Source organism: Eulemur rufifrons, chromosome 16 (assembly GCF_041146395.1).
Source record: "Eulemur rufifrons isolate Redbay chromosome 16, OSU_ERuf_1, whole genome shotgun sequence".
Taxonomy (NCBI): Eukaryota; Metazoa; Chordata; class Mammalia; order Primates; family Lemuridae; genus Eulemur; species Eulemur rufifrons.
The window spans coordinates 96,598,707-96,620,614 of NC_090998.1; the positions used below are offsets into that span (position 1 = coordinate 96,598,707).

At 59.3% G+C, this 21,908-nt stretch overlaps 2 protein-coding genes across 3 annotated transcripts; one reads left to right on the forward strand and one right to left on the reverse strand.

Moving 5' to 3' along the window:
• Positions 1 to 5,825: 5,825 nt before the first annotated feature.
• LMF2 (lipase maturation factor 2) lies at positions 5,826 to 10,007 on the reverse strand. The gene is made up of 14 exons (XM_069491643.1): positions 9,914 to 10,007; positions 9,247 to 9,500; positions 9,073 to 9,101; positions 8,729 to 8,946; positions 8,463 to 8,641; positions 8,141 to 8,282; positions 7,846 to 7,980; positions 7,672 to 7,777; positions 7,501 to 7,597; positions 7,243 to 7,425; positions 7,000 to 7,168; positions 6,809 to 6,920; positions 6,638 to 6,734; positions 5,826 to 6,546 (listed from the first exon to the last, which is right to left on the reverse strand). The coding sequence occupies exons 1-14, from the start codon at positions 10,005 to 10,007 to the stop codon at positions 6,244 to 6,246; spliced, it is 2,118 nt and encodes a 705-aa protein (XP_069347744.1). The 3' UTR covers positions 5,826 to 6,243.
• Positions 10,008 to 10,591: 584 nt separating this feature from the next.
• On the forward strand, positions 10,592 to 21,847 carry NCAPH2 (non-SMC condensin II complex subunit H2). Of its 2 annotated transcripts, none has more exons than XM_069489277.1 (20): positions 10,592 to 10,764; positions 15,888 to 15,989; positions 16,913 to 16,968; positions 17,072 to 17,156; positions 17,236 to 17,304; positions 17,443 to 17,522; positions 17,596 to 17,741; positions 18,127 to 18,210; positions 18,643 to 18,773; positions 19,456 to 19,527; positions 19,842 to 19,908; positions 20,017 to 20,124; positions 20,294 to 20,347; positions 20,495 to 20,565; positions 20,655 to 20,748; positions 20,837 to 20,905; positions 21,014 to 21,069; positions 21,164 to 21,265; positions 21,377 to 21,526; positions 21,593 to 21,847. In XM_069489277.1, the coding sequence occupies exons 1-20, from the start codon at positions 10,657 to 10,659 to the stop codon at positions 21,731 to 21,733; spliced, it is 1,845 nt and encodes a 614-aa protein (XP_069345378.1). In that variant the 5' UTR covers positions 10,592 to 10,656; the 3' UTR covers positions 21,734 to 21,847. The 2 variants fall into 2 exon arrangements, with proteins under 2 accessions (XP_069345378.1, XP_069345379.1); XM_069489278.1 differs by having other exon boundaries at positions 17,596 to 17,711.
• Positions 21,848 to 21,908: the final 61 nt, after the last annotated feature.

Below are 21,908 nucleotides of genomic sequence, written 5' to 3' on the forward strand. Positions count from 1 at the left end.
AGTGTGGGTAGGAGTGTCGGTTAGTGCAGCCACTAGTGGAAAACAGTGCGAAGATTCTCCCCGAAATTAAAAACAGTCCTACCGTGTGATCCAGCAATAGCTCGGCGGGCACGTCCAAGGGAAGTGAAGTCGGCACCCGTGCACCCCGTGTTCATGGCAGCCCTCGGTGCGGCACAACGGCCGAGGCACGGACTCGCCCTCCGTGTCCATCAGCGGCGACCGGCGAGAGAACGTGGTGTGCGCACCTGAACGCCCAGCAGCCTTTGCAAGGAAGGGGACCCGGTCATTTGTGGCCAGACGGCGGAACCCGGAGAGCACGATGCTCAGTGAAACACACCAGGCACGGGGACAGCACCGCAGTCTCACGCGTGGAACGAAAACGCCGAACTCACCGACGCCGAGCAGGGTGCCAGGGCGGGAGGGTGTCGGGGACGCGCTGGTCAAAGAACACGAGATGTCAGTTAGGAGGAAAAGGCTCACGGGATCTCTGGTACCTGGTGCCCACAGCTAATAAAAACGTCCTGTATATTGGAAAATTGCCAAGAGTAGATTTTAAGTGTAATCGCCATGAAAAGATAAGGATGTGAGGTAATACGTATGTTAATTAGCTTGAGTTAGCCATCCACAGTGTACCCATATTTAAAAACATAATTTTGTGCCCTATAAATACATACAACATTTATTTGTCAATTTAAAAAAACAAAACAGAAATTTAATCTTTCACGTTCTGGAGGCCAGAAGTCTGGGGTCAAGGCGTGGGCCCCTCCGGAGACTCGGGGGGAGGGTCCCTTCTGCGTCCCCAGCTCTGGGGGCTCCAGCGTTTCCAGGGTTGGGCCTCATGAGTCTGTCCCCTCCTGCCTCCCTCGTGTGAGGCCACCCGCGCCGTGCGGTGACCTCCTCACCTTGAGGCCCTTCACTTAACTCCCATCTGCAAAGCCGCTTTTCCCAAACAAGATCACAGTTCACGCCTTCCAGGATTTGGTGTGGATGTTTCTGGGGTACCATTTTCCAGCCCCCCACAGAGGCTGCCCAGACCTGGAATCGGTCACTTCTCTCTGAGTGGAAAATGGAATTTCAGGTCACATGTTGGGGACTAAATCAATCACCTCTTGAACATTCATCTCCACCTCGTTGCCCCTGCTGCCCTCCTCACCCCAGCGTCCCCTGCCCCCATGCCCCGGGCAGACCCTAACCCTAAACCTGCCACCTCCGGAAAGGCCCGGCAGGGAGGGAGGGCGGCGGGGATCAAAGCCCCAGACGTCTGCGCACTGAGGAGAGGCTCAGGCCTCGCTGGGGGCCCCGTCGCTGGGGGGCTGCAGAGCCTGCCGAGCGTGGGTGGGGCTTGGCTCTCTCGCCTCCCCGCTCTCTGGCTCCCATGACCCTTGACCCCAGTCGCCCTGTGTGGAGACTGGCAGCAGCCCGTGGCCTCTGCTCACTTCTGGCAGGGGCCGTGTTCCCAACGTACCCAGATGCCACTTGCCTTCCCCCCGGGGATTGGCATTTGCACCGATGACATAAGAGCACGGATGGATCAAATTGCCAGCAGGAATCGAGACAGTGGCCCGAAACTGTGTTAGTCAAAACTGTGTTCTTCAGCCCAGGCACCCACAGCTTTTTTAAAAAAGGTCTTTGATGAAGCAGTAAAAATTATTATTAATTTCTGTTTGTTTTTTTTTTTAGAGACAGCATCTCACTATGTTGCCAAGGCTGGATAGAACTCGGTTCAAGTGGTCCTCCCGCCTCATCCTCTTGAGTGGGTGGGACCACAGGCAGGGCCCTGAGCCCAGCTAGCGTGGGTTGCTAAAGAGAAATTACTCTGACGCTTGTTCAAATTCGGTAAGGAGGATTTCATTCAACACTATTGCAATAGGGTCAAGACCGTCTCAGAGGGGAGACAGGTTGAACGCAACTCCAAACACAAGAAGGGAAGATGGGCATTTGTAGCCAAAGAGCAGAGAAAGGTTACTGGATAGAAAATTACAAAGAGGAGACATCAAGAGTCATAGAGACATCGAGAGATTTGTCAGTGCAGTAAAAATTATCAATATTATGGCCGGGGGTGGTGACTCACGCCTGTAATCCTAGCACTTTGGGAGGCCAAGGTAGGAGGATCACTTGAGGCCAGGAGTTTGAGCAACATAGTGAGACCCCTTCTCTACAAAAAGTAGAAAAATTAGCTGGGCGAGGTGGCTCACGCCTGTAGTCCCAGCCACTCAGGAGGCTGAGGCAGGAGGATCTCCTGAGCCCAGGAGTTGGAGGATGCTGTGAGCTAGACTGACGCCGCGGCACTGTAGACCGGGCAACAGGGCGAGACTCTGCCTCACAAAAATAAATAAATAAAATAAAACAAAAATACAAAAAGTAGAATAATTAGCAGGGTGAGGTGGTGCCCACCTGTAGTCCCGGCCACTCGGGAGGCTGAGGCAGGAGGATCGCTTGAGCCCAGGAGTCTAAGGCTGCAGTGAGCTGTGATGAGGCCACTACACCCCAGTCTGGGTGACAGAACAAGACCCTTCCTCAAAAAAAAAAAAAAAAATTAATATCACTAAATCTCCATCCTGGAGTCATTTTAAAATGTTTTCTGTGTGACGAACAGGCAGCACCCACAAAACTCTTCTGCTGAATATAAACACAACAACCATCTCAAAGAACTCGAGCAACTGTCTGAGATGCCAGCTTAACTCATCACTTCAATGACCCCACACCGTCCTCACTGGAAGGAACAAGTGACAAACGAGCCATGGCTCTGGTCTGGGGTATTTGGGAGGCGTTTTCTTTAAGAATGAGCAGGCCGGGCGAGGTGGCTCACGCCTGTAATCCCAGCACTCTGGGAGGCGAAGGTGGGTGGATCCTTTGAGCTCAGGAGTCTGAGACCAGCCTGAGCAAGAGCGAGACCCTGTCTCTACTAAAAATAGAAATTATATGGACAACTAAAAACATATATATACAGAAAAAATTAGCCGGGCATGGTGGGACATGCCTGTAGTCCCAGCTACTCGGGAGGCTGAGGCAGGAGGATCGCTTGAGCCCAGGAGTTTGAGGTTGCTGTGAGCTAGGCTGATGCCATGGCACTCTAGCCTGGACAACAGAGTGAGACTCTGTCCCAAAAAAAAAAAAAAAAGAGAGCAAAGTGAACCTCTCACCTCAAGGACAGCAACAACTGCATTTGTTGCTGATAATAAATTGAGCCTTTGAACAAAAACTGAGATTTGGGCAAACCTGTGTCCGCCACTGTGAATTGACACACTTAATTATGACATTCCTCACACTTAATAATTTTCCTGGTGAGACTGATGGTGATAGTGACGACTGTGATTTTTCGAGATTGTATAATGAGGTGTGCTAACATTTAGAAGCTCTGCATAATAAAATAACCAGTATTTTCCAAATGAGCAATATGTGATATTCCAAAATCATGCATGAGTAAAAAAATGCATTCAGAGTGCAAGACACACCGGTGATTTTAATGTGACAGAGGACAAAAAAGTTCATTGAGATGGTTTCAGACTCCAAATTCCAACTCATCTCTAATAAACTACTACTTACAGAGTTTGGATCTGGTGGTATTAAGGAAGAATATCCACAGTAAGCTGAAAAGTCTTTTAAAACACTCTTTCCAACAACATATCTGTGTGAGGCCAGATTTTCTTCATATATATTAACATATTTCAACCAAAACCATATTGTAACACATTGGCCAGAAGCAATATGAGAGGTCAACATTAAAGAGATGCTCAAAAACAAAACCATGCCACTCTCTTCACTTGTTTTTTTTGAAATAGTTATTTTTCATTATAAATTTTTTATTATATTAACATGTAATGAGTTTTCTTTACATTTAAATAAAATTAATAAGTAAATATTTTTTAAAATTCTCAGTTTATAATATGGTAAATATTTTAAATTTATTTTTATATTTTTAGAGACAGGATCTCAGTCTGTCTCCCAGGTTAAAGTACAGAGGTGTCACCATAGTTCACTGCAATGTTGACCTCCTGGGCTCAAGCGATCCTCCTGCCTGGGCTTCCCAAGTAGCTGGGACTACAGGTGTGCACCACCATGACTGGCTAATTTTCTATTCGTTTTCTTAGAGATGGGAATCTCTCCTAGATGTTGTCCAGACTTGTCTCAGACTCCTGGCCTCAAGTGATCCTTCTGTTTTGGCCTCCTAAAGCGCTGGGATTACAAGCTTGAGCCACCACACTCAGCTAACTTTTTTTTTTCTTTTGAGATAGAGTCTCGCTCCATCACCCAGGCTAGAGTGCCGTGGCGTCATCGCAGCTCACTGCAGCCTCAAACTCCTGGGCTCAAGGGATCCTCTTGCCTCAGCCTCCCGAGTAGCTGGGACTATAGGTGTGTGCCATGATGCCCAGCTAATTCTTCTACTTTTAGTAGAGATGGGGTCTCACACTTGCTCAGGCTGGTCTGGAACTCCTGAGCTCCAGTGATCCTCCCGCCTCGGCCTCCCAGAGTGTTGGGATGACAGGCATGAGCCACCGCGCCCGGCCCTGGCTAATTTCTAATATGGTATATACTGATAGGTCAAACTCTTAGAAGCAAGGATCTTTGGAGTCCTCAGTAATTTTTAAGGATGCAGAGAGGTCCCGAGGCCGGGTCCACGGAAGCCATGGACTTCCTCTTGCCGGATGCGGGTGCTGTGGGCTCCACAAGGCAGAGATGCAGGCCACGTGTGGGTGCCACAAGCTGTATGTTCTCTCAGCAAACTCACAGCTGACCAGTGTGGCCACCCCGGAGCCCGGCACCCACCTCCCCCAGGAAGACCCACCAGCCACCGTCCAGGACAGGTCTGTGATAGTGGCAGTGATTTGTCATGATCAGGACACTCCTCGTGTGGATTTGGACCAGGTTTCCCTGCGTGCTATGGCAACATGCAAGAGAATTGTTGGCTCATCGCATTTGTATGTTTATTCATAAATTTGTTTTTCAGTCCTTGGAAAGATTGTTAGGTCAGAAGAATGGGTGAATTGTACTGCATGTGGACTATCAAGAAAGCTGTTACAGAAAACAAAAACAAAACCCAGAAGAGAGATTCATAAAGGGACCTTAAAAGCCTAGAGGCAGTTTTTTTTTTTTTTTTGCACCCTCCCCCACTCCCAGAGGCAGGTTTTTGAATTTTAAACATATGATAATGTTTTGAGCCAAAGCTGACTCCCGATCCTTCATCCCGTGTGAGTGCTCTTGAGGCGCCTGAGAGCTGCCACAGGCTTGCTTGGACCCGGAGCTCTGCCTGTCCGGGTGGGTTGGAGACCCAGGGGGGTCAGAGGCCCGGGTGGGGTGGGGGCTGTGCCGAGCACAAAGCCAGGGCGGGGGCAGCTGGGCTGCAGTTCCCAGGGAGGGCAGTGACCTCCGATTGGCAGCCTGACCCCGAATGGAAACCTGGATGGTGCCCCGACTGGGCCGGTGTTCTCTTCCCGTGGTGGAGGCCGGAGGTTGTCACTCGCACCTTCCCTTCTCCACCCGGCCTCCAGCTGCCCTCCCCCGCTGCCCCCCCCTGCAGAGGAGCCTCTGCTGACCTGTCCACCTCCCTGTCCTTCCTTCGCCCCTGCCCCTCCGACCCGTCTGTCCTTTCCTGAGATCAGGACGTGGGCGCACGAGGGAAAGAAGGGACCGTGTCCTGGCCAGTTCTCTGGCCCTGCACTGGTTCCGGGTCCACGTTCCACCACTGGCTTGGCAGCTGACAGGGCCACCAGGCCCTTCTGTCCCATTTTGCAGGGGAGGACACTGAGAACGGGGCAGGGGGAGTGCCCACAGAGCCAGGGCAGCATCCTCAGGCCTCCCGGCAGGAAGGAAACAGCAGGCTCATGGCCAAGCACAGAAGACGCCTTTATTGGTGCACACGTGTGAAGGACAGGTGGGCTGGTACCGAGAGGACCTCGAAGGTGTGCAGCACCTGCTCCGCCTCTCTCCGCTTCCTGCTCAGCGGGTCAGCCTCACCCCTTCCAGACTCAACGCCCACAGCCCAGGGCAGGGGCAGATCCTGAGCTGGGTCACACGTTCACCTCTGGGGCCAACAGTGGAGGCAGTGGTGGGGGCGGGTGTCAGGGGACAAGTGGACCCTCAAAGTAGCACCCGGCAATCCTCTGGGGGCAACCCCCCAACCTGCATGTAGCCTGGCAGAATTGGCTAAGGCACGGTGGCTGGGCCATGTCCCCTTGCAAGAGAACAGAGCTGTGCTGGGGACCTGCCCTGACCCTCTCGGGACACACGGCTGACAGAACACAGCTACTTTTTCCGCCGGGGAGTCCGGGAACCACTGCTGCAGTTGTCGGGGGCTGGGGTAGCCTGTTCACAGGCAGCTCCCAAGTCCTTCCTGGGGGCTTGCCTCTGCTTCTCCCCCCTGGCCGGCGGGGAGGACTGGAGAGACCAGGGGGCCGGCAGGGCCCGCACAACTCGGACAGCCGCCACAGCCACGAGGAGCCCCCAGAGCAGGGTGGGAGCCTCCAGGGGCGACAGCTGAGTCCGCACCCAGTGGAGGGCCCAGGCCAAGGTGCTGTTGGAGCTGCGGGCCCGGGGTGGGCTCTTGTCCTGTGGGATGATATTGAGGGAGGCCCACAGGGATCACCCCTGTGGCAGGGGTCACCCCGCCCCTCCCCCATCATGACTGACACCCCCTTACCTGCAGTCCAAACTGCCTGAGCAGGGTCTCCAGCGTCGGGTCCCCCAGGGACACAGCTGGGAAGAATTCCTCCACCCACTGTCGCCGCCACCACCGGCTGCAACAGGACCGGATGTTTAGGGCGGGGCCAGAGCCCAGGCCCCAGCACCCCACCCGGCGCCCTGGCCTTACCCCTGCTCCCCAGGCTGGGAGAACCAGTACTTGTAGCGCTGGGCCCGAATGTAGGTGGGCGGCTGCTCGTGGAAGGGGTACCTGGCCACGTGGCTCTGGAGGAGGCGGATCACTGTGGCGGGGGAGGGGTTCAGCACGGCCCCACCCTGGCCCCGTGCACCCCGCCCCCCATGGGCCACCCCAGGCCTCACCTGGCTCTTTGCCCTGCAGCAGGCGCAAGACCAGGCTGGTGAACCAGGGGCTGTGTGTGTGCGGGCCCAGGGCCGCAAACCACATCTGCCAGTCGAGGCGCGGCTGGTGCGGCACCACCACGGGCGGTGACCGGCTCACGTTCCCAGGCTTATACATGAACTCAATTTCCTGCCAGGCGGAGCCACGGTCAGCTGGGCAGGCTTGACCCGTCCCCACCTGCTCCCATCCACGAGGGGCCTCACCGTCCAGCGGTGCCCGTCATAGCTGCCCTCCAGCACCACCTCAGGCCGCCCGCCCAGGCCGGTCATGCGGCGGAAGAGGCCGTAGGAGTTGGCCAGCTGCAGGTGCTCCACGGCGCCAAACAGGCGGTGGGCCCCAGGCCACAGGCGCCCGTGGGTCCCCGGCTCCACGTAGCAGTACGGCACCTAGACGCAGGTGGGCAGGGGCTCAGTGTTGCTGCTGCGGCCCCTCCCAACCTCGCCCCCCGCAGCACTACCCACCAGGCTGATCACAAACAAGGACACCGTGGCAGTGCCGAGGACGGACAGCTGGACTGCAGCACTGAGCTTCCGAAGCCATCCCCGCACCTGGGTCCACCTGGGGCAGGACCCAGCTTCGGTCAGGCCCACCCTGCACCCCTCTCTCCCTCCCCCCCGTCTCAGGCCACGTACCTCCAGACGGCAGCCAGCAGCTCCCAGGCGAGGGAGGCCACACCCAGCCACACGGTGGGCAGGGTCACTGTCTTCAGCCACTGGGAGAACTGGTGGAAGGTGAAGGCTACCGAGGGAGGGGCTGTAAGAAAGGTGGTCCAGCCCTTCCCCTCTGACCCCCCAGCTGGTACTCACTGGTTCTGGAGTGGACGGTGTGTTGCTGCCAGTCGACCTCCAGGCCAAAGTAGTGCACGGTGCCATAGGCCAGCAGACCGTAGACGGCCAGCTCCAGCAGCAGGGACAGCGAGGCCAGCAGGGCCTTGGGCCAGGCTGTGGAGCAGGGCAGGAGTGGCTCTGCGGAGGGTCCACAGCCAGGGGGCTGGGAGGGAGCCAGAGTGGGGCTCACGTGGGGGGTGCTGAGGGGACGAAGACACCCTGGGAGGGCACGGGGCTGAGGATGGCTGGTTGCCCAGGACAGGCTGAAACTCACAGGTGGGCATCTTCTTGTGGTGGCCATGGCCAGGCTGAGCAGCCAGGTGCTGGTCGTCCAGGAGGGCGGTGGTGAGCACCAGCGTCAGCAGGTTGAAGAAGTTATAGTTGCCAGTGATGATGATCAGGACTTGCAGCAGCACCTGGGGAGGGAGGACCTGCGCTCGGCGCTCAGGCCACCGACCCTGGGCCCTGCTGCCCGGAGACGGACGTCCTCCGACCCGGGGGGGCGGGGCACACCCCTCTGCCCACCAGGCCTTCCTGACAGCAGCTGCCACCTGTCCCCAGTGAGACACACTGCACAGTGCTGAGGCCCCACACACCTGGGAGTAAAAGGCCGCCAAGCGCAGGCGGCGAACGGGGGCGAAGAACAGAGGGGGCACGGCGATCTCGATGAGGAAGGTGGCCACCACGCTGAGCTTGTGCAGCCAGACAGGCAGGTGGTGGGCCAGCCAGGCGGCAGGCGTGGGCAGGCACTGCGTCTCGTAGTGGTAGGTGAGGGCTGCAGGTGACAGGCAGTGGTTGGCGCTGGGCAGAGCCCCCAGACCACCCCAGGTCCAGGCCGGGACCCTCACCAGTGAGCCCTCACCAGTGAGCCCCCACCACGCGGGGCAGCGGCTGGTCAGCTTGACCACGCCGGAGGCGAACATGAGGCGGAACAGCAGCCAGCGCACGAGCCAGAAGGGGAGGGCTTCGTGGGGCAAGGTCCCTGCTGGCTCGCCCTTGGGGGTCTGCTTGCCCCGTGGGGGCTGCCTCAGCGGGGCCACCAGCACAGCCAGGAAGCCAGTCTCCAGCAGCAGGGAGTCCCTGCAGGGAGAGGAAGTAGCGCAGGGTCCCCTCCCCACTGCTTCCTTGGGGAGTGGGTCCTCCCCCAGAAGCAAACACCCCCCACCCCACCCACCTCCTGTGGCCCCACACCCAGCAGTCACTCACCACTGGAAGTAAAGGAACACCTGGCCCACCTGTAGGGAGACCGGCTGTCAGGGAGCAGGAGTGTGTGTCTGCAGAGCCAGGTAAGGCAGAGGCAGGGGAGTGGGCTGGGGGGCTGGAGCGAGCTGGGGACAGGGGTCCCAGTGCCGTGTGGGGGCAGCAGGCAGCCCCACTTGCCTGGCAGGCCGATAGGTAGGCGGCCCAGAGCAGCAGGTAGACGAGGGGGTGGCGCAGCGGGCGCAGCAGCAAGGCGCCCAGCGCCAGTAGCGCACCCAGCAGGCTCAGCAGCTCCAGGCCCTGCGCGGTGTCCAGCCCCAGCCGCGGGGCTTCCCACAGCAGCGTGGGCGTCTCCCACAGCTGCTGCCAGCGACCCTTGCCCTGCGGCCGCAGCGTCCTCCGTGCAGGCAGGATGCCCTCCGGGCCATAGAGGCCTGCGGGAGGGCACGTCAGCGCCAGGCCCTGGACACCCCCAGCCCAGGTCAGGGCATACGGCCCTTCCAGGATGTCTGCCCAGGTCAGAACCCGTTGACACCCCTCCCTGCGGCCAGAAGGCCCGCCCAGCTTCCTGGGGCGGGACCTCCCACACCCCTCTGCGCCAGGTGAGCCCGTCTCCTGCCCGCCTGCCAGGTCTGGGGAAGCCCCGCCCCCGCCCAGGTCAGACCCGAGCCCAGCGGGAAACGCAGCATTGCACGCCTCCGACCCCACCCCCGCGGGACCCAGCGGCTACCCCCGGCCCCGCGCGTCAGGCCTGGCCCCCACTGCCCCCGCGACGGCGTGGGCGCGGGACTCAGAGAGGACGCGGCTTCCCGCGCGCTGGGGGGTGCCCCGCCCTGGGCGCCCTCACCCGGGATCTGCGTGTACAGGGAAGCAAAGGCGAACATGAAGACGGCGGCCACGCCCTGGAGGAAGAGCTGCCGCGGGAGCCTGGAGCCCGCCATGTCCGCTACGCGGCCGGCTGGAGCAGAGCCCGCGGGTCCCTCGGCCCCGCCCGCGGCCGCCCAAGCCCCGCCCGCGGCCGCCCAAGCCCCGCCCAGCCCGGCAGCCCGAGCCCCGCCCGCGGCAGCCTAAGCCCCGCCTCTAGCGGTCCCAAGCCCCACCCTCAGCAGCCCAAGCCCCGCCCCCGCACGCCCAAGCCCCACCCACGGCAGTACCAAGCCCCGCCGGCCCCGCCCCCGGCCGCCCAAGCCCCGCCCCGGCAGCCCAAGTCCCACCGGCCCCCGCCCACGGCAGCATCAAGCCCCGCCCTCGGCAGCCCAAGTCCCGCCCACCCGCGGTAACCCAAAGTCCCACCCCTCCAAACCCGCCCACCGCCCGCCGGGCCCCTCCCAGGGCAGGCCAAGCCCCGCCCTTCCTGCCCCGCCCCCAGCACGCACCGTGGCTTTTCCGGTGCGCTCCCGCCGAGAGGCGCCGAGGTTCACTCCTCAAGGCCTTGGCTCGTATTACGTCATAGATATGCGCGCGTCGCTGCTCTGCGTATTTTCCTGGGCGGGAACAGCAAAATGGCGCCAGAAGTAGTGGCGGGTTGAGGGTACCGTATCCTTCGGAAGCCGGTCCTGCGGTCCTCTTGCCGCCCGGCCCGGCCCGGACATGGAGGACGTGGAGGCGCGCTTCGCCCACCTCTTGCAGCCCATCCGCGACCTCACCAAGAACTGGGAGGTGGACGTGGCGGCCCAGCTGGGCGAGTATCTGGAGGAGGTGAGGGCGGCGGGGAGTGGTGCGGGCGGGCGCTCTGGGCCCGGGGCGGCCTCGCCGCCTCCTCGGCCGTGGCCATCTGCACCCCTGGCCGCGCTCGTCCTCAGACTCGCTTCTTTTCCGATTCCACCCCGCCTCCCGAAGGAGGCGTCTCTGTCGTCTCTGGACCTGTCATTGCATGTCTCTGCCCGTTAGTGATCCGTGAAAGCGATTTAGTGGGCGGTGACCAGCATTTTTTTCTAATGTAATGGACTAGACTGGAAAGCGTGATCATTTTTGTTTCAGTTACAGTGTGCATGTTCGTGTGTTTGAAAGCTCTGGATTACCATGTAAGAGGGATTTCTTATCTGGGGTGTTCAAACCAGTTTCAAGCTACTGCCGTGTCTCATGCTGTCAGTATTTAGTCTTTCTTCCACGTTTGACAGTCCTGCTTAGACCTCTGTTAAGGAGCTGTCTACTCCGTCTCTGCGCTTCATTTTCACTCCTCAGCCCCCTGCAATCCGGCTTCCACTGCACTTCAATGTCTCTTGTCTTGATCAACGGTGGTCTCATCCTACTAAATCCAAGGGACAACAGAGTCATCTTATTCAACTCAGCAGCATTTATTGGGTACTCCCTCCTTTTTGAAACGATGGTGGTATGATTTTCTTCCTATTTCACTGCCTACTTTTTCTGTCCCAACCAGTCTCTAAGTATTGAGTTCCTCAGGAGGGGGCCTGGGTCATCTTCTGACACATTTCCCCTAAACAATCTCACTTATTTTCGTAATGTAAAATATGGCCTGTGTGAGGACAACTCCCAGGTTTATACCTCCGTCTGAGATCTTTCCTCTGAATCTACTTTTATGTATCCAGCTGCTCTCTTGACATTCACTAGGATGTCACACAAACATCTCAGATTTAACATGTTTAAAGTGGGGCTCTTCATTTTGCTGCTCAAACCCTAGTCTTCCCCATCTCCGTTGACCAAAGGTGAAAGCTAAGTGCTGTCGTAGTGAAGCTCCACATTCCACACCCAGTTCACCCATGAATTCCATCAGTTGTGTACCAGAAAATCACTTGAATTAATTTGTTCTCCATTTCCTCTGGCCTGGATTTTCGTAAAACCTTCCCATCTGGGCTCCCTACCCCTGTTTTTATTCCTGACCAATCCATGCTCCACCCAGCAGCAAGTGCGACTCTTAAAAAAATTAAAATCAGGCCACTAGCACTACTCTGCCTGAGGCCTCTCAGTGGCCTTCCATTGTACTCAGTAAAACCCAAACTTCCTCCTCTGAATCTGGCTTAGCTTAATGCTTTAGCTTCATCTTGGGCTATTCTCTACCTTGTTCTTTTTTTTTTTTTTTTTGATAGGGTCTCATTCTATTGCCCAGGCTGGAATGCAGTGGCAATCATGGCTCACTGTAACCCTGAACTCCCTGCCAGTCTCAGGTGATCTTCTTGCCTCAGCCTCCTGAGTAGCTGGGACTACAGGTGCATGCTACCGTGCCTGGCTGATTTTTTTAACTTTTTATAGAGATGGGGTTTCGCTGTGTTGCCCGGGTTAGTCTTGAACTCCTGGCCTCAAGCAGTCTTCCTGCCTCAGCGTCCCAAAGTGCTGGGATTACAGGCGTGAGCCATCACATCTGGTCACTACCTTATTCTTTTGAACCAGTCAACCTTTGGCACCCCAAGCTTGCTCTTAGCAGAGGGTACATATACTTTCTTCTCCCACTAAGGAATATATATGTGTGTGCATATTAATATAAAAGAGGTAACGTCTTACCACGTTGCCCAGGCTGGTCTCAAACTCCTGGGCTCAGGCAGTTCTCCTGCTTCAGCCTCCCAAGTAGCTAGGATTACAGGCATGTGCCATTGTGCTCAGCTTCAGAATTTTCTTTTATGACTAAGTTCTTTTCATCCTTTTTTTTTTTTTTTTTTTTTGAGACAGAGTCTCACTCTGTTGCCCAGGCTAGAGTGAGTGCCGTGGCGTCAGCCTAGCTCACAGCAACCACAAACTCCTGAGCTCAAGGGATCCTCCTGTCTCAGCCTCCCGAGTAGCTGGGACTACAGGCATGCGCCACCATGCCCGGCTAATTTTTTCTATATATATTTTTAGCTGTCCATATAATTTCTTTCTATTTTTAGTAGAGGTGGGGTCTCGCTCTTGCTCAGGCTGGTCTCGAACTCCTGAGCTCAAACGATCCGCCCACCTCGGCCTCCCAGAGTGCTAGGATTACAGGCGTGAGCCACCGCGCCCGGCCCTTTTCATCCTTTAGGTCGTAGTTTAGATGTCCGCTGACCACCCTGTCTAAAGTAGTTTTCTCTGTCTCAGCACTTTATGTACATTAGAATGTTTATTGCAAGCCATTCTTCAACGTATTTACTTGTTTGTGGTCTGTCTCCACCCTAGAGTGTAAATTCTGTGAGGGCACGGACCGCATTTATGCTCTCTTCCCTCTGCTTAGAGTGCCCAGCACACAGGAGGTGCAGAATAAATGTTAAATGAGCAAGTGATCCGATTGCCGACCTTCTCTGCTCTGATGCACAGTCTGCCGAGAAAACGCAGAGAACCGGGCTGGGTGGGGTCCTCTGGATTCAGGCTTCCAACATTAACACGTTAACTGCCATATGACTTGTATTTAACTCATGCTGGTTTTGAGCCCAGCGCCTCGTGAAGCAAATCTGGGCAAAACCCTGCAGTTGGTTCGTGAAAATCTTACTTGTTGATGTTCTTATTGTTACAATTGATATTGACAAATTAATTCTGAAAATGTGGCTTAAATGAATAGAAGTCAATAAATTTCAGTTTTCATTAAATTTTTCATTAAATTAGAAAGGATTGTTTTGTTTTGAAAATTTTTATTCTGTTTTCCTAATAAAACACTGTGGCCCCAAGGAAGACATTTTTTTTTTTCTAGTGTGGCAGTCAGTGTGTTAAGCAGGGTCCCTGGAGACACCTGGTAAATCCACTTCCTGGCCCTGTGTCTAGGCTCATGTGTCTAGCCTTCCAAACCTCTACCCGCTGAAGTCCTGGCTTCTAGTTTTGTCTTTCCCCTCCTTTCTTTTTTTCTTTTCTTTTCTTTTTTTTTTTTTTTTTTTTTTTGGAGAGTCTCACTTTGTTGCCCCGGGGGGAATGCTGTGGCATCATCATAACTCACTACAACCTCAAACTCCTGGGCTCAAGCATCCTCCTGCCTCAGCCTCCCGAGTAGCTGGGACTGCCGGTATATGCCACTGTGGCCGGCTAGTTTTTCTATTTTTAGTAGAGACGGTGTCTCGTCTCACTCTTGCTCAGGGTGGTCTCAAACTCCTGGCTTCAAGCAATCCTCCCTCCTCGGCCTCCCACAGTGCTGGGATTATAGGCGTGAGCCGCTGTGCTTGGCCAACTGCCTACCTCAAACATCACTTGGATGTCTTAACCAAGATGCATATTGAACACGTCCACACTGAACTCTAGACACCTCCCAACCTGCCCACCCAGAAACTCCAGGCTCTGAGCTCCGGGCCTCCTCTCACCTCCCCTGCTCAACCCAAGTCCTGTCCCTGCCGAGTCCATGCTGCTCTGCACGGTGACCACCGCTCTGGCCCAGCCTCCCTCTTGCCTGGACCCCTGTGCTGATGGTTCCTCCTGCCCTTCACGCCCCTCCCATGTCTTCCACGCAGCTGGGCTGAGGGTCACTGAGGGGAACGGGGTCCCCTCCACATTCCCGTCTTTCAGGCCGAGGCCTTCGGTCCTGAGCACTCCCAGTTCCTCACACTGCAAAGACCGTCACGCGCCTGTTCCGCTCCCTCATTCAGTGACCTGACAAACTCCCTCTACCCTGAAAGAACTAATGGAAGTGGCTCCCCTTGGCGATGTCCTGCTAGCGCCTCCCCGTTCTTTGTGCTACTGTGGGGCCTAAAATCTTGCCTCTTCTCAGCACCCTGCACTTGGCCATGTTTGCATAGGACTCGTTTTCTGAAGCACCTGTGTCCTGTCTCTGCTCCCTGCCGTTCTGTGAGCAATCATCTCCTACAATGCTACTCCCTTGCTCTGCCTGGTGGGCTTCCCTGCGTTTTCAGGCTTCGCTCTGACATCACTGCTTCACCTGTTCGTTGGGAATGTACTGGACGCCAGTGTCGGGCACTGAGCTAGAGGCTGGAGTCACCTCATGCTGCTCACGGTCCCCTAAGGGAGGACAGACTTGAAAACAGTGTGACAGGATCACACCACTGGGGTGGCAGGGTGGCCCTGGGCACCGAGGCAGCAGAATTTACACCGGGGACAGTTGGGGGCGGGTGTTCCAGGCAGATAGAAAAGCCAAATAGAAGCGTTGAGGACAAACACGTAGTTCCTTCACAGTGCCGTCTGCTGACGGGAGAGGGGCCCACTCTGCGGGGAAGATCTCGGGTGGAGTATGGAGATGAAATCTTTGTGGACGTCTCTGTGGAGATGCTCGGCCGGTGGCTGCAAACGCAGCCCTGGAGCTCGGGCGAGAGGCCGTGTCCGGGGATGGGCTTGTGCCTGTTGGCAGTGTGGCCCAGGACGGACGAGAGCACGTGGCGGGCGTGTGCTGGGGGCAGAGCACAAGGCCGAGGGCAGAGCCCAGAACTCGGGCGTTTAAGGGGTGACAGAGGAGCTGGGGTCAGGGAGGCCGAGGGGCCTGCAGAGGAAGGCGACGACCCACCCAGAACCGTTTCCCGAGTTCCCTGCTTGAAGGATGGAGACCCAGCATTTGGTCTCTGTCTTCCCCACTCGAGGTTCCCTTGGCTTCTCTCGGAGGGGGGAGGGGTCTTCCTGTGGGAGCCTGTCAGTCGCCCTGAGGGGCAGGTGCGCGTGGAGCGCTTCCAGTGCCTTCTGAAGGGGGCTGGTGTGCAGCTCTGGCTATCTGTGGACGGCGTGCTCCGGGGGCCTCTCTCTTCCCCAACACAGGAAGATTTTTGTTACAGGAATTGGGGGAGGGGGTCACAGACACCTGTCTCTCCCTCCAGAACTATCCAGGCGCCACTGTGGAGCCCAGGGCAGAGCTGGAGCTGTCAGTCTGAGGGGCTGCTCTGGGGTGACCAGGCCAGAGGCCTGGAGCAGGCGGGCGGTGGGCGGCTGTCCCGGAAGACGTGAGTGCAGCCTGGGCCTCGGCAGCCCCCGCCTGGTCTTGTTTCTTGCAGCTGGACCAGATCTGCATTTCCTTTGATGAAGGCAAAACCACGATGAACTTCATCGAAGCAGCGTTGCTGATCCAGGGCTCGGCCTGCGTCTACAGTAAGAAGGTGGGCCCCGCCTGGCCGCGGGTCTCGGCGTTTGGTGGAGCTGGTGGCAGAGCTCACGCCCGGCCGCCAATCTGCCTCGCCGGCACCTCGGGCCTCACCCCTGCTGTCTCGACACCTCTTAACACCAGAGAACCAGTTTTGACTTACAGTGGTGTGGCTGGGCAGAGAGGGTCTTGTGTGCTGGTGGGCTCTGTTGTCCCGAAGACCCCTCCTTGGCAACAGCCCGGGTGGCACATACACATCCCGCCCTCCCTCTGCCCCTCCTTGCGAGTGCACCTTGTCAGCACCTCGGAAACCCATGGCCCTCACCTAGTGGTGGGACCCCTGTTCCGTGGAGGCCTGGGCAAGAAGCAAGTGAAAGGAAGGGTCTGTCAGGGGCTGTGGGGGCTGTCGGAGACTCTTGGGGCTCCTGGATGGGGTGGCGCCCGCCAGGACTTGGCAGGGAGGAGCTCTCCTGAGGGCGCTGGCGGGAGCGCAGGCAGAGGAGCGGCGGGGACGCAGGCCTGGTGGGGCGGGCGCTGGGCGTGGGAGGCCTGGCCTATGGGGGCGATGGCCCAGGACTGTGGGGCCTGCCCTGGGCACCACGCTGCCGTCAGCGTCACGTCGAGAAGGCGCGCTTGCTGCTGTGTGGAGCGTAGGGGGCAGAAGGGGGAAGTAGGTAGTCTCCGCTGGTGGAGTAATTCTCATCAGATACTAGTTTGGTTCGGAAATTATTTTTGGTGGCAAAATTGGCAGGGCTCGTTCTGGAGGCTGGGGAGCCTCACAGCTTTGGGGGAGGCTGGGGAGCCTGACAGCCCTGGGGGAGGCTGGGGAGCCTGACAGCCCTGGGGGAGGCTGGGGAGCCTGACAGCCCTGGGGGAGGCTGTGGACCCCGGCCGGTGGCCCCTCCTTTCCGTGCCCTCACTGCCCGCCCCGGTCGCCAGGTGGAGTACCTGTACTCGCTCGTCTACCAGGCGCTCGACTTCATCTCTGGCAAGAGGTGGGTGCTGGCGGTGGGAGCCGGGGCTGAGGGCGAGCGCGGCTCCGCCTGCGTGCGGCCTCCTGGGACGCCCACCCGACGCCCTGACGCCCTTCTCTCTCAGGCGGGCCAAGCAGCTCTGTTCGGTGCAGGAAGACAGGGCCAACGGGGATGCCAGCTCAGGGGCTCCCCTGGAGGCAGAGGATGAGGTGAGGTTTCTTGGGCATCGGCCCTGCCCCTGTGTGCTTGCCTGGGCCCCACCCCGTGAGCTCTCCTGCCTCCCCACAGTTCCTGTCGCTCGATGACTTCCCCGACTCCCGGGCCAACGTGGACCTGAAGAATGACCAGGCTCCCAGCGTGAGTGTCCCAGCCCCTTTGCCCTGGGGTGGGGTTGGCTCTTCCCCCGGTGGGTGTGGGAAGGTGGTGTTGCCCTGTGTGGGTTCCCCTCCTGGAGTCCCAGGGGTTTGCGCTCACCCGCCCTCGGCCTCCACGCAGGAGGTCCTCGCCGTCCCCCTCCTGCCCATGGCCCTGGTGGCCCCTGATGAAGTGGAGAAGAACAGCTACCCCCTGTACAGGTAGGGCTTGAGCCCAGCAGGGAGGGGGCTGCCTGAGAAGGGTCTCTACAGGGGCATGTTTTCGCCAGCACAGCCGTCAGGGCGAGGTCCTGGCCAGTCGGAAGGATTTCAGGATGAATACGTGCACCCCCCACCCCAGAGGGGCCTTCATGTTGGAGCCGGTGGGCACGTCCCCCGTGGAGCCCGTGGGTATGTCCCCCACGCCAAGGAGCCAGCAGGGTGAGGGCCAGGATGCAGGGCTTGGTGGGGAGGAGGGAGGGGAGGGTCTTCTGCGGGGGGGTCTCTGCAGGGTGCCCCGTGCTCACTAGCTCTGGTCTGGGGGGTTCCCTCTCCCCAAGTGTCCGCCCTGCTCTATGGAGGTCGTAGGTCAGCGGGGACTTATCCGCCTCACCAGGTCTTGCTGTGCCTCGATTGCATGTCGACGAGGTCACAGCTGGCCTCGGTACTGGGGCCTGACACCTGGTGGGGCCCCACTCTCTGGCCAGCTCGTGGCCGGCGCCCTGCTGGGCCTGCCCTCCCGCCGGCTCCTTGGAGGGGTCTAGAGACAGCAGGTGGGAACCGTCTGGGGAGGGGCTGGGCCAACCCTCTGCCCTGTCTGTCCCAGATGCCGGGAGGGCCGAGGAGCAGCGGATGGAAGTGTCTGTGTGCGGGAGTCCCGTTCCTGCGCTCGGCTTCTCCCACGAGCCCGGTGAGAGCTCCCTGGCGGGCCTGGCTGTAGGGGAACCGGGGAGGTGAAGCCCAGCGGACGGGGCTGCTCTCAGCCACCCCAGCTGCCCGCCCGCCTGCCTGCTCCGCCGCGGCCTGTGGTGTGGGGATGGGGAGCAGCCGCACTCGGGCCCCGGCCTTGGCTGAGCCTTTATCTGTCTGGCTTCAGGGTCTGCCTCTGACCACCCTCCCCGGCCTCCTCTCGGGGCAGACGTAGATGGCAGCATTTAAAGAGGAGCATTTGCAAAGAAATAGAATGACCCAGACAGAGCCCACTAGTGTGATAGAGTGTGAGGCGCCCACTGTGTTCTCTGGGTTTGCAGGGAGAGGCCTGTCGGGTCCCCTCGGTGTCGGCCCTGCTGCCGTCCGGTCCTCAGGCTCCTCGGGGCTGACCAGGCTCTTGCTTCCCGCCCAGGCACCTCTCCGGAAGGCCCGATGCCCAGTGGCAGGGGTGAGGACGAGGACGCAGAGGAAGCAGGAGAGCTCCCTGAGGCCATAGCCCCCCAGGCCCCCCTGGAGCACGAGGAGCCCAGGAGCCTACAGCAGGTGGGGCCCACCCTGAGGCCTGCGGAGACCGAGCTGTCAGCTGGGCGGGCCCTGGCTCTGCACAGAGTCACCTTACACAGGACAGTGCTGTGGCCCGCGGCCTTTGCCCAGAAGTCAGACTGTCCCGCAGCCAGCCCTAGGCTACCCCTGCAGCCAGCGGTTTGGGCAGCAGCGTCTGTGTCCCTCTCTTCTCGGAGCAGAGCTGCCACCGCGCTCGTGTGTTCAGGGGTCGGAGCCCTGTGGAGCGCTTGGCTGCCCGGGATGGGAGCTGGTCTCCGAGGCTGCCTCTTTCGGGGTCAGGCTTGCAGGAGGGGTGGGTCTGGGGGCCTTTGCTACCTCACTCGACCCCCAAGGGTCAACTGTGTCCAACTTAGAGCTTAGAAATCCTTCCTTTTATTTATTAAAAAATACCCAACCTGATGCATACAGGAGAAAATGTTAACATTTCTTAATTCTGGTTGGTAAATAACATGCATGTTTGGCATTCTATTTTTCTCTCATATTTTTAAAGGAAAAAAAGTACTCCCATGACTACTGATTTGTGTGTTTGCTCTATTTGAACTGCTGCCCCCAAGAACTTCCTGCAGGGCTCCTGACTTTGACCCCAGGGCAGAGCTGCTGGGGCGCCCCGAGCCCTTGGTAGAGAAGGGGAGGAAGGGGACTGTGGGCCGTTTCTTTGCAGAGCGCTGCCCTGCCCAGGAGGTACCTGCTGCGCGAGCGAGAGGGGCCCCCAGAGCCTGTGTCCCGGCTGAAGGTAGGAGTGTCGGGGCCCTGCACCCCAGGTGGGGAGGGGGGAGCAGACACGAGGACCTCGCCGTCTGCCCCTCCTGCCCCTGTTCCTGCTGGCCTTTGGTGCTCCTAGCCTGTGGCCCGTCACACTTGCAAGGCATCTTCCTCCCAGAATTTAGTCCCCTCTCCCGCAGCTCTGGGCTCCCTCCCTCGAATGGCATCCTCTGTGACCCTGCACTGAGTGTGCTTGGCCCCCCTGGGCTGTCACCGCCCTTGGTGCCTGGGCTTTGGGGGGGGTGTGCACCCCTCATCCTCCCACCTCTGCTTGTCCTCCCTCAGGAGACTGCAGACCCCTGGCAGAGCCTGGACCCTTTCGACTCCCTGGACTCTAAGCCCTTCAAGAAAGGTAACTGGGTGGGGGACACCTGCACTCGGGCGCCCGTGGCTGGGGTGGGCAGGCGGGCTCTGCGTCCTGATGCCCAGCCACACTGAGGCGCCACCCGTTTGCTCCCAGGCAGGCCCTACTCTGTGCCCCCCTGTGTGGAGGCGGCTCCGGGACAGAAGCGCAAGAGGAAGGGTGCTGCCAAGCTGCAGGACTTCCACCAGTGGTACCTGGCTGCCTGTGAGTGCAGGGGCTGGGCCGTGGGGCACCCCAGGCCCCTGGGAGCTGGGGCCGGGCCAGGGCCAGTGGAGGGGGCTCGGCACCCTTGTCCCCAGTGCTGCGAGCAGCCCTGGGCCTGTGGGCAGGTCGGGGCCCTGGCTCGGCTCCTGCTGAGCGAGTTCTCTCACAGATGCTGACCACGCTGACCGCAGGAGGCCCCGGCAGAAGGGCCCGTCCTTTGCAGGTGAGCCGAGGCCTTGTGTGCACCTTTCTCAGGGAAGAGTCTTACTCTGCCTTCCCCCATGCCGGCCCCCTGCCTGGGGTCACCAGAGGCCGTGGGCAGACCGGCGTTACCTGGGCAGGGCAGGGAGCTCTCACGAGGTCTTTGCAGACATGGAGGTCCTCTACTGGGAGCATGTGCGGGAGCAGCTGAAAACCCTGCGGAAGCTGCAGAGGAGGGAGGCAAGTACCGATCAGTGGCCGTGGTGTGGGACCACACGGGGCCCTGCGGGGAGAGGGCAGTGCCCTTCACGCGTGTTCCCTCTGGACAGATGGGCAAGCAGTGGCTGCCGAGGGTCCAGGAGGGGCTGTGGCCTTCAGAGGAAGACCGCCTGGAAGAGTCCCTGGAGGACCTGGGCGCAGCAGGTGGGTGCCTGCTGGGGGGCTGGGCGGTGGGTTCAGCACCTGCCGCCCACTGACTGGCTGTGTGGACGTCTCTCCTGCCTCGTGACAGATGACTTTCTGGAGCCAGAGGAGTACGTGGAGCCCGAAGGGGCAAGCCCCAGGGAGCCTGCTGCCCTGGGTAGGCCTGGGAGTGGGCAGCTGCCGGGGGTGCTGAGGGGCCACTGGGGACGGGAGGGAGGGGACAGTGGCCCCCAGCTGCAGCAACTCACAGCTGCCCCTGCCCCAGATGCTGAGGCCATGCCGGCGTCCCTGAGCTACGAGGAGCTGGTTCGAAGGAATGTGGTAGGCCTGGGTCAGAGTGGGCGGGCAGTGGGGTGCGGGTGGGGGGCCCAGGACCCTGCACAGAGGGCAGCAGCTCCCACTGGTCCTCCCCCAGGAGCTGTTCATCGCCACCTCCCAGAAGTTCGTGCAGGAGACAGAGCTGAGCCAGCGCGTCAGGGAGTGGGAGGACACTGTCCGGCCCCTGCTCCTGGAGCAGGTGAGGTGGTGCTGCCGAGAACGGAGCCTCCTGCTGCCTGGGGCTCGTCCGGGGCTCGTCGGGGGCTCGTCGGGGGCCTGCCCGCAGCCAACGTGTCCCTCCCCTGTGCAGGAGCAGCACTTGCCCTTTGACATCCACACCTACGGGGACCAGGTGGTCTCACAGTTCCCACAGCTCAACGAGTGGTGTCCCTTTGCAAAGCTGGTGGCCGGCCAGCCTGCCTTCGAGGTGTGTCGCTCCATGCTGGCCTCCTTGCAGCTGGTGAGTGGCCTGGGCTACGTGGGAGGGGGCCAGTCCCCAGCCCCTTCTGATGCGGTGCCCCTGCAGGCCAATGACTACACAGTGGAGATCACCCAGCAGCCGGGGCTGGAGACGGCTGTGGACACCATGTCCCTGAGACTGCTCACGCACCAGCGAGCCCACAAGCGTTTCCAGACCTATGCTGCCCCCTCCATGGCCCAGCCCTGAGTGGGGGACACCGAGGCGGGCGGGGCGGGGGTGGGGGCCGCCATCCCGCATGTGTCCTGAGCCGCGCCTCTGGCTCACTCGTGTTGCTTCCTGGCTGGCCCAGCCCAATAAAGTGTTGCCATCCCACGTACCCCCAAAAGGCCCTTACACCTGCTCTGTAAAGACAGTGCTGGCC

What these genes read in the sequence shown, in the direction of transcription:
- LMF2 (XM_069491643.1), bottom strand. Translation starts at nt 10,007, where the DNA reads ATGGCGGGCTCCAGGCTCCCGCGGCAGCTCTTCCTCCAGGGCGTGGCC. An exon ending in CCACAAGAAGATGCCCACCT is followed by an intron (nt 7,981 to 8,140) that starts GTGAGTTTCAGC and finishes CCTGCTCCACAG; the next exon opens with CCTGGCCCAAGGCCCTGCTG. An exon ending in TCCCAGCCTGGGGAGCAGGG is followed by an intron (nt 6,735 to 6,808) that starts GTAAGGCCAGGG and finishes GTCCTGTTGCAG; the next exon opens with CCGGTGGTGGCGGCGACAGT.
- NCAPH2 (XM_069489277.1), top strand. Translation starts at nt 10,657, where the DNA reads ATGGAGGACGTGGAGGCGCGCTTCGCCCACCTCTTGCAGCCCATCCGC. An exon ending in CTCTAAGCCCTTCAAGAAAG is followed by an intron (nt 19,909 to 20,016) that starts GTAACTGGGTGG and finishes GTTTGCTCCCAG; the next exon opens with GCAGGCCCTACTCTGTGCCC. An exon ending in CAGGGAGCCTGCTGCCCTGG is followed by an intron (nt 20,906 to 21,013) that starts GTAGGCCTGGGA and finishes CCCCTGCCCCAG; the next exon opens with ATGCTGAGGCCATGCCGGCG.